The sequence below is a fragment of the Lacerta agilis genome, chromosome 3 (assembly GCF_009819535.1).
Source record: "Lacerta agilis isolate rLacAgi1 chromosome 3, rLacAgi1.pri, whole genome shotgun sequence".
NCBI lineage: Eukaryota > Metazoa > Chordata > Lepidosauria > Squamata > Lacertidae > Lacerta > Lacerta agilis.
In genome coordinates, this window is record NC_046314.1 from 81,896,008 (window position 1) to 81,906,445 (window position 10,438).

Below are 10,438 nucleotides of genomic sequence, written 5' to 3' on the forward strand. Positions count from 1 at the left end.
AGTCCCTGCCTTTAGCAGCTTCCAATCTAAAATCTGACAAAGAGGAACAACAGAGCAAGGGGAGGAAGGGGGTAAACAGGGTAGCCACATGCCTTCCGTCGACCCTGCTATGGTTAGGCCCAGGCTCAGGTGCAATATGACATGGTCCCAAGGGACTTGTGCCACAGGCTTCATGGGAAGGTGAAGAGAAAGGCAGGAGGAAAGGAAGCCATGGCCAGCCAAGTTCAAACACAGCTGAGAAGAAGGAACTTTTGAGCACAATGCTTAGCAAAAAACAAAATAGGCATTTAATCTCGCATGGTGAAGACAAAAACACAGGAAATGTTAGCCTTGTTCGGGGTGTTTTTCTTCAACTGTATGTGGGACAGCTGCAAAGGTTGGGTGCTGCAGGCTTTTGTGTCGGGCTAGTTCCTGGTTGGTCTTTATGGCCTGGTTAATGAGGTATTCGCTCTCTTGGCCCACCTCTGCCAGCCTCAGGTCAAATTCTACCACTGTCTTGTTATCAGTCATGCCTTCCAGCAGCTGCTTCCCTCCATCCTGGAATCAATAAAAAGACTAGGCTGAAGGTAAAAAAGAGAAAATGCACACAAACAACCTTCGGGTTTAAACCACATTGCCCCAAAGCACCTTGGTTGGTTTACAACTAAGACCTAAAAATGCCTTAAGGGCAAACATGCTTCCTTATATGCTATTTTTTATTTACAAAAAGAAAAGACAATGAAATCTCGTGGCGCCCTTAGACCAACAAAGTTATTATAGCATAAGTTTTCATGGGCTGAAGCCTACTTCATCAAATGTGTTAAGTGAACTCATAGTTGGCAGGTATATAAAGGTATATTCAGAGGGTGTCACTACTGTGATTATAATGCAGTAGAGGAGGATTTATACTGGGCATCCACACATCATTCAGTAGTTCTTCTGCGATGCCTCCCCAATATTATCACCTTATCACCATCTAGAGCGGCAAAAAATCCACCAGAACATTTGTGGTATGAAAAGTTATCAGATTTTAGCAGGAAGCTACGGGACGTGGGCTGTTAGGCTGTTGAACGGAAAATAACATAGCGAAATTGACTTGCGAGGTGCTGTGTTGTTCGATAACAGATTGAGTGTTGGGGGGGGGAGGCTCATTTAATTTCACTGTACACAGGTTGTACAATGACAACAAAGGTATGCAAATGAGTAAGTATGACCAACTCCAAACCTTTGCAAGTGCAAGTGGTATTGAAAGTGTGATCAGGAGGTCTAACTGCTCCCATAACATCTTAAGTACAAATCATGAAGAACGCTCAATAAACAGCATTCCACGAGGTGGTCCTATAAAACTGAAGAACTTTCAAAATAATAATAAAGCACCCGGCACATAACATTTATTAAATGTATATACTACCCTTCATCCAAAGATTTAGAGCAACAAAACTGCCTCTGCCAGTGTGAAAACATTTCATGTGCTGGGCCCTTATCAACAGTCCTCTAACGCTCTCTCCAGCACAGAGAATTGGCCAACCTTTTATTAACCGCTGCCAGACACATAATAGCACACAGCATTGGAAAACAAAGCTTGCAATTTCATTCTATAACTGGATTAATAATGTGTGGGAAGTGGTTAACTCAGATATCACAAGATGTAGGAGACCTGTGAAAGGGACAACCGATTTTGGTGACATATGACTTCCCTTTTTTGCTTATGTTAATAAGCAGGAGAAATATTTCTCTTCCCCCTCTCAAGAATGCCCATGGAGACGATATGTACCTTGATAACTATTGTGATCATGGAAACAGCTGTATGACCTATAAACTGGCTGTAAATGTTTACACCAGAGTTCTTGTTTTTGATGGAATTGCTTCCTTGGGGTTGTTTTATTGTTTAAAATTTTAATAAAACTTCCATGGAGGGGGGTGGGAAAGAGTCCACCTTTTGAGCACTGAGTTACTGGAGCAGCCCCTACTCTAAAATAGAGAGTGCTTGTAGATATAAAAATAAAATTGTCCAGTAGCACCTTAGAGACCAACTAAGTTTGTTCTTGGTATGAGCTTTCGTGTGTATGCACACTTCTTCAGATAGAGAGTGCTTGTGCAATTAAACTAGAACTTGCAGTTTGACACACACACAGAGAGAGAGAGAGGGGGGGGGAGAGATTGGGGTTTCCAACATGCTCCTTCAATAACTACCAGTCTGAGTTATCATGCATATGCAGGAGAAAGGGATGGCTGGCAGGAGGGCAAACAGGGACAATGACCCTGGGAATAGCAGGAGCTTATGCATGGGAACAGATCACAGTGTGTGTGTGTGTTAGAAGAGTCCAAGCATGAGACAGGGATGAGTTCCTTGTGTGGAGGTTGCCTCTGCAACCCTGCTGTGCTGAGATTCCGGGGAGCTTAGAATGTGCTGCACCCTCCTTCCCAGTTCCAGGCACTTGTCCCTTTAGCCCGAAACTGTGCCTCTTGGAGTAGAGAGGGATGCTCACCAAGGCAAGCAGATTTGTCAACCTCTCCTGTCACCTATTCGTCAAGCTACCGCTGCTATTGCCAAATGCTCACAGAATGGATGGTGTGTCACGCTCCCCGTTATGAAAGTGTCATTATGACAGTGACATCTTCCTACCTCCTCATTACCATGTCAAGAGATGATAAAGTGTTTGCTTAGGCAATTTGGTTAAGATTTTGGCATCCTGGGGGAAAGAGACAAGAAGTCATTAACTCCCTCAACCTCTGAGGCATCTAAAAAAGCATGTGACAGAACCAGAGGGAACAGTATTGGCATGGCAAGAACTAAAAGCAGGTGATAGCATCGTGATACATGCACCAGACAGACCTTAAAAGCGTGGGATGAAAAGTAGAGATTCCTGAGCTGTGACATGGGCGGACATGTCTCTGGAGTGGCGTTATGTTCTGTATCTTCTTGCTTCTCAACCCCTTCTGCCCTGCCCCGTCCCAGTCTGGATTTTAAGAAAAAGTCATCACTCAATTAGATGAAGGACCCTACCTTGCAGACACCCAGAATTTAGAATAATTTCTGGGGAAATCAATCACACCATCCTCAGAAATCGGAATATTGCCATTTTGTTTAAGCCCATTAGCCAGCTGGAATCTGGTGGCCATGTTATTGCAGAAGATTGGAAAAGATACAGCAGACCAAGCAAAATATGCCAATGAACATGCAAAAGCTGCTGGAGTTTTCAGAGCTTTTGCTTCCATTGGATCACAACTCTGAATATTAAGAGTTTGCACACTTTTATCCACATGAACTGATCCAGTAGAATATTTTGCTTCATGAAAGTTGGAACAAGAAAATCTAAAGCACGCATGGATAGACATAAAGCAAGCAACAAAGACTAATATATGTAGCTCTTCCATATAGAGAGTTGCCAACTTCTCAAAAGACAGCCACTGAGGGTAGAATTCAGACCTCTGCCCTTTGGTAAAATACGGGATTTCAGACAGTCCTGGGGCAAGTTACCCACTCTCTGCCTTTGTTGCAAGCACAAACTAGGAAAAGATAGCAAAGCAGCTGGTGTGCTATTTTCTGCAGCAACATTATATAGAAATGAACAGAAATACATTCCTAACAGGTTGCATCAATCACCTGTTGCCACATTAACAAATTAAGAAAAGATGTGTAAAATGTAGTCACACATAATGCTGCAATGTAGAGTTCCTAAACACAATTTGAAACAGCCCATTCTCCAGCAGCTTTCTCTGCTGCTAAGCAGAGAAATAAGGACGTTCATCCTTCAGTGTAAGCCAGATATATATTCTGGGTCTATTGCTAGCAAACCACAGAAAGTGTTTTAGGGGCCTCACAAGACATTATTGTACATTCATCATGATTTGTGCTCATCATACTATCAGGCTGGTTATATATGCAATCACACTTTGAATACCATTTGCACCTGCAAAAGTTTAAGGGCAGTTATACTGCTTTGGCTGCAGTCAGTGTGCATCCTATAGTTTTCCTGCTAAAATCCCGTAATTTTTTATACTACAAATGTTCCTACACACACACATACACACACACACACACACACTCCCACTTTCAATCTGCTATAGTACAAAAGCACATGGACTGTGCTACTTCAGTTTTGAGTTAAACACAAAACAAAACTCTGCAAATTAAAAACTAGCAGAACAAGGAGTGGATTAAGCTAGAAGCTCCCTGTGATGTGACAGGCTTCTGCTAGCAGGGAGTTTGATACTTCCACCCCCCCCCCACCTCATTCTCCTACACATGTAGGCCAGTCCAAGTCTATCCCAGCCAAAAATTCACTGTGAGATGACAAGCCACTATCTCTCAGCTTCAAAAGAAACACCACCTGCCCTACTTTACAAGGTTGTAAGGATTACTTAAGATAATGTATGTAAAGTGCTTTGAACATTCTACACAAGTGCTATGTGCCCATCCCCCTTGTAGGAAAAGAGATTGCGTACTAGCCCAATGTGGTTGCAGGAGAGGTTGATGTGAGTCAGAGCCGTGTTCTGAGCAAGGACCTGAGAGAAAAGGGTGGCCGTTGGCTCCGACAACTCATTGCCACCCAAGTGAAGATTTGTCAGAGTGCCGTTCGCCAAGAGGGCGTGGCAAATGGCTTGGCCTCCCTCATCCTCAATGCAGTTGAGACGCAGATTGAGGGACGTCAGAATGGAATTCTTGGACAAGGCGTGAGCAATCGCCTGGGCTCCCTGAGCACGGATCCTGTTATCACAAAGGTTAAGGGTTACTATCTTGCTGCGGTTGATCAGTTTGCCAACAGCTCGTGCTCCCCGGTCTGCAATCAGATTGTGAGATAAGTTTAGTTCTGTTAGCGAGGGGTGGTCTAACAGTTCATGGATCAGCACACGAGATTTTTCGTCATCCACTTTGCTTCGAGACAGTTTGAAGACCTGCAGCAGAAGAATAAGGTTACATGGTTTGATAAAGAAAAATATTTCAGACATTATTATTATTATTATTATTATTATTATTATTATTATTATTGCCTCAAACACCCACAGAACCACTCAGTTCTCACTGAAAGGCAAGGGATTTGGACAGTTCATTGCCTTAGCTGCTTTTTGAAAAAGTTCACATATCAGAAGCAATAAGCGTAACCTGTATTTCCGGTAAAAGGTAGAAGGGTGGTTCAGTCATCAAGAGTGAGATACCAACACAAGTCTTTCAAGTGTTATAAGCCAATGGATAGCTTTATACACTACTGAGGGTGGTTTGAGGGTGCGGAGTTGAAAGGTCATTCCACCCATCCTCTTATTTTTTTAGAGGAACTGTAGGTCTCTAGCAACCAGTAGAGGCTATTGCTTGCCTTGCTTCCTCATTTAAACCTCTTATGCAGATGTCTACATTATAAATAGACATCTTGGACAAGGTGTGGGTAGGGTATAAATTATTATTATTATTATTATTATTATTATTATTATTATTAAAATATATTGGGGGGGGGGACAGTATGAAAAGGAACCTTAAGGCAGTTGTTTTAATGCAAGCCACATTAGGACCAAACTCAACAAGATGTGGGTGATCCACGATTCAATCTCTCTTCATTTGTTTTTTTTTCTCTTAAAGAGTTGCTGAAGAGGGCCACCCCACGTTGGATTAGGCCTCTACCGCAGGAGGAGAAAGACCTAACTCTTTCCCCCAAGTGATTTTCCTGATCTAGACTGCCACTTGAGGGAGGGATTTTGATCAGAGCAAAATGCTGAAATATGGGGTTAAATGCCCCCTCTCCTGGCACTGCAGCTCCAGTCTGGAGGCTCTGTGGCTGCTTTTAAGAAAAATAGAAATGTCAAGAGATTTAATAGTGGATCTCCCAAACCTTGCCTTATTTGGCCTTTTTTTGGGGGGGGGTGTTCAATTTAAATCCCGAGAGATTTAAGAGCTTATTTATCAAGGCTTCATCTCATTGCTTTAAAATTTAAAGCTCTAGTACCATGTCATACTGTCCAACTTTTTAATTTCAAAAAACAGGTCACACGTCTTCCGGGCCACGCTCTGGGGCAAATCGCATGACCCACACCACAATTCCCCCCCCCCAGCACTTTTTTTCAGCGCAAGATTGCTGCCCCCCAAATGGCCACCCCAATCTTGTACAAAAAAGGGATGTCCCGTTTTTTCCAGGACACTTGACAGGTGTGCCATGTAAGCAGGGTCAATCACATAGGTCCTTTGCACATCAGCCTTGCACAGCTAGGATCAGGTGGGAAGAATCCATGTAGTTGACCCCATCTACACCAGCTGAAGCTAAGGAAGAGTGGCTCCCATTGCTTGGCTGTAATGGCATCTAACTTCAATATAAGAGTGTTTGAGATTGGTATACAAGTATGGTGCAAAAGGGGCCCTCTGTGGCCATGGAAGTACGGTGAGCCTGCAACTTATGCACATTTGTGTGCATTCAGCTTTCCATACTTAGCAAAAAAAAGGTTAATTTTTTTAAAAAAATGAGTGGACAGTGGGCAGGTATCTGGGAAAAAAGACTTTGGCAATCCCACCTGCCATTGCACCTAATGTGCTTTGACTAAATGCAATTTTGGCTTTAGGCACGATCCCTGGAATGTAACCTAAGTTGTGGCCCTACTGTACTGATGCCAGGTAATGATTTGGACAAAATTATTCACTAAAGGTTTAAAATTGTCCTCTGACCCTTGGGAACCATCATTCTAGGTTCAGGGTTTCTAAATATTATAGAACTGTAGGCTATATGGCAAGTTACTTTTAAAGTTGGACACTTCTTGACAGCACTGGCCAGAGAGCAGCAGTCACGGTAGGTGAACTCATAAAGATTCCACTCAAAATTCATGCCACAATCTTTAACGCCATAAGATAAGTGCAGCTCCTCTAGGTGACAGAGCGCTGGAGTGAGCATACTCATATCAAAATGGTCCATGGAAGGTTCGTCCATTCCAGAATCACTTTCTGTATCAGAGGCTTCTTCGTCTTCCTTCTTCTGATCTATTTTCACAGGTGGAAGGAACTGGTCGATATCTAGCTTCTTCACATATTCCTTGCAGAGTGGGATGACATCCAGGACCTGGTTGGGGTTAGTGGTGTCTGGAATGTAGAACTTCAAGATGTTCTCCAAGTGACGTTCAAAATACATCCGTTTCCAGCTGTTTCCATAGCGGGACACGTCACAAACTGCCCATCTCGCAATGCAACATCGTTTCCAATAACCTTCATCACTAATCAGGTTGGCAGTCACAGTAAGGGGCAGACTTGTGGAGACCTTGTCCAGCACCTTCCTTTGGTGATCAGGAAGGAGGCTATTCAAAATAGGATTACCTGGTTGGAAAGAAGAGAAGTGAACCTTTTGGAATGTGGTGTCTGTTTGCTGCTTTTTATAGCACCATGAAGATCTATTTGCTAGGTATAGATAGATTATTTATTTGTTTGTCTGATTTTTAAATTATCCTCCCCAAAGCAGGTTACAGTGACCAATAAAACAACAGAATACGCATCTCAATTATTACAAAAGAATAAGAAAAAACAGCAACACTAAAGAAACTCAAATAACAGCAGTAAATAAAACAAGCAGATAAAAATTTAGCATCAGAATAGCACCAGCAGATTAAACAATTATTCAGACACAGCATCATATATTGAAAGCAACACACATTTGAGTTTGTACAAGTTTAGCAGCGCTTCCAGTAAATAATCTTGAGAAGAGTATTTTACTGAGGATGCTAAGAATTCTATTAGGAAGACCAAGCCCTACTCACAGAACAATCGTTTCCAGGATTCCCCTAGGAACAAATGAAAGTTTTGTGTTATACTGCAGACTACAATGCTTCAAAAAAAAAAGCAGCAGCAGGAATGACTTGGTCTAGAGCAGCAGCAGCCAAAGTGGTGCCCTCCAAAAGTTGTTAGGACTACAGTTCCCATCAACAACATGGTCAGGAAGAAAGGGAGTTGTAGTGGAGGGCACCACATTAGCTACCTGTAAGAGTTTTCAGTGATTGCTCATGACTAACCAGCCTGACGCCGAGGTTTCTAAAACTAGGTTTCTTTTATTGTGCAGATATGTACAGTGCAGCAACAAAAGGTACGTCTAGCTCATCCTTTGGCAGAGTCCGGGAATGACTCTTTCTGGTTCTTTGCCCAGCATAAAAGCCGCGGGATGCGGAACCCCCGCTTCCCCCCTCTGCATCTCCCCCCCCCTGCGCAAGTGGGGAGACGGAAGAGGCACCTCACCTCCAGTCCCTGCTTGATGCGAGGGCTCTCCTTCCCTGTCAGAGCCCTGACTCCTACTTCCCCTTCCCGTCTCTCCCTCCCCACTAGAGGGATCACTGCCTCCCTCACTGGAGGAAGACAAATTGCTGAGCAGGTGGGGAGGGGGCTCGCGATAGTGAGAAAGCCCTGGCAACCCTTTGCCGTGAGGTGAGGGCAGCACCCTGACACTACCCTTGGTCTATGGAATAATTCCCAGACATTTTTTAAGGGCCATTCCACTTAGTTTCATTTTTAAAAACTCAATCCTCAATTGCATGTATAATTTCAACCTGTGATCTAAAGGTACATTCTTAGCAAGGGAAACCAGAGGATGAGAAATTACTTACTTTCAAAGTTGTTGATTATGTTCTGTATGCAGAGCTCTGTGAGCTGTGGCACTATAGCTAGACTCCACTCAGGATCCTCAGCTATAATCCGCCGCATACGCCGAGGGTTAGCTGCTGGGTTTCTGGTACGGCTTGGGGGAGGGACTGCATTGGGGTCTGCAGCAACTGGCTCCTGCATCTTGAAGTGCTGGGGTAACACTTCGCTCTCTTTTCTTTTCTTTTGCTTTCTTTTTTCTCTCTTTCTCTCTTAGAATGGTTTGAAAGTTCTGCGCAAACTGGAACACGAAAGTTCAGCAGCCATTCTTCCTAGAAAAATCCAGAAGTCAGTACCACTCACTAATAAAATATTTGATGTGGTGCATTATACTACAAGTGTAGGGAGGAGGAAGTCCTTTACAACTGCATTATTTAAACCTTTGATGTAGTCCAATCAATTATTAGTTACACGCCTCCACCAATGCACATACAAAACAAAGAAGGTAGACAGACTGTTTCACTGGACCAACTCCTGTGAATATAAGAACATTTAATAACTGGAAGTTTTTTACATCAGGAAGTTCGTTTCACCTTTTCCTGAGCTATTAAATGTCTCCTAAGATGAAGCAATTAGAGGAAGTGACTCATACTCAAACTGGATTTATAAGCACACTGAAGTGGTGGTTTCACATCAAAATGCAGCAGGGTGTCAGTGCAGGGGGTTCACATGATGAAAAAATTTATTTATACATTAAAAAAAAAACCAACCAAGCACAGAACAGAATCTGGCAGTCTCATTCTCCTTTCTCTGAACTAGTCTAATTTCACACGCCAATCTCACTTGCAGTACCCATATTTCTTAAGGAGACAACATATTATCCAAGTTGCAGTTCATCCATTCCACCTCCTAGGAGTTGAAGTGCCAAAACAGAGGCACAACATAATAGCAAAGTATAGTCTGTACATTTTGACTGGAGGGGATAGCTCTTAAGCAAGGGGATAGCTGTAACTTGCTCCCCTAAGAAGTGTGCATGCACACGAAAGCTCATACCAAGAACAAACTTAGTTGGTCTTTAAGGAGCTACTGGAAGGAATTTTATTTTTTATTTTGTTTCGACTATGGCAGACCAACACGGCTACCTACCTGTAACTTGCTCCCCCAAGTCTCTTTTAAAAAATAATGCTAGAAATGCATGCCATCACAGAGCTCAGGGCCTCCAAAGAACAGTGGTGGGGGACCTGTGGCCATCCAGATGTTGTTTGATTACAACTCGCCCCCAGTCATTAGCTGTGCTAGCTGAGGCAAAAATCAGCCCTGAGTGCTCACTAGAAGGACAGATCCTGAAGTTGAGGCCCCAGTACTTTGGCCACCTCATGAGAAGAGAAGACTCCCTAGAAAAGACCCTTATGTTGGGAAAGATGGAGGGCACAAGGAGAAGGGGACGACAGAGGATGAGATGGTTGGACAGTGTTCTCGAAGCTACTAACATGAGTTTGGCCAAACTGCGAGAGGCAGTGAAGGATAGGCGTGCCTGGCGTGCTCTGGTCCATGGGGTCACGAAGAGTCAGACACGACTGAACGACTCAACAACAACAACAACAACAACAGCTGAGGCAGATGGGAATTTTAGTCCAGAAACATGTGGAAGTCCAAGAGTTCCCCCCTGCTGAGCTAAATAAGGTTACAATTATATTTTAACATGGAAACCATTATAGAAGTGGGCAATCCTGCAGGTCCTTACTGAGATTTTTCATTAAAATGCTAGATGAATACTGTGTCATAATGGGGGAATGCTCAGCCTCTTAATCTCTTCAAGGTTTAAAAGTTGAGCGTTCTCTCATTTTAGCAAAGTGCTCATCTAGGCTTTTAAAGAAAACATGTTAAAATAAGGCTGGAACTTAAAAAACAACCCATACAATA

The 10,438-nt window shown here is 43.2% G+C and overlaps 1 protein-coding gene across 1 annotated transcript; it reads right to left on the reverse strand.

Annotated features, from left to right (window-relative positions):
- Window positions 1-273: 273 nt before the first annotated feature.
- TCTE1 (t-complex-associated-testis-expressed 1) lies at window positions 274-8,858 on the reverse strand. The gene is made up of 4 exons (XM_033144563.1): window positions 8,542-8,858; window positions 6,699-7,267; window positions 4,429-4,878; window positions 274-537 (listed from the first exon to the last, which is right to left on the reverse strand). Exons 1-4 carry the CDS (start codon window positions 8,717-8,719, stop codon window positions 325-327), a joined length of 1,410 nt encoding a protein of 469 aa, XP_033000454.1. The 5' UTR covers window positions 8,720-8,858; the 3' UTR covers window positions 274-324.
- Between the last annotated feature and the right edge of the window lie 1,580 nt (window positions 8,859-10,438).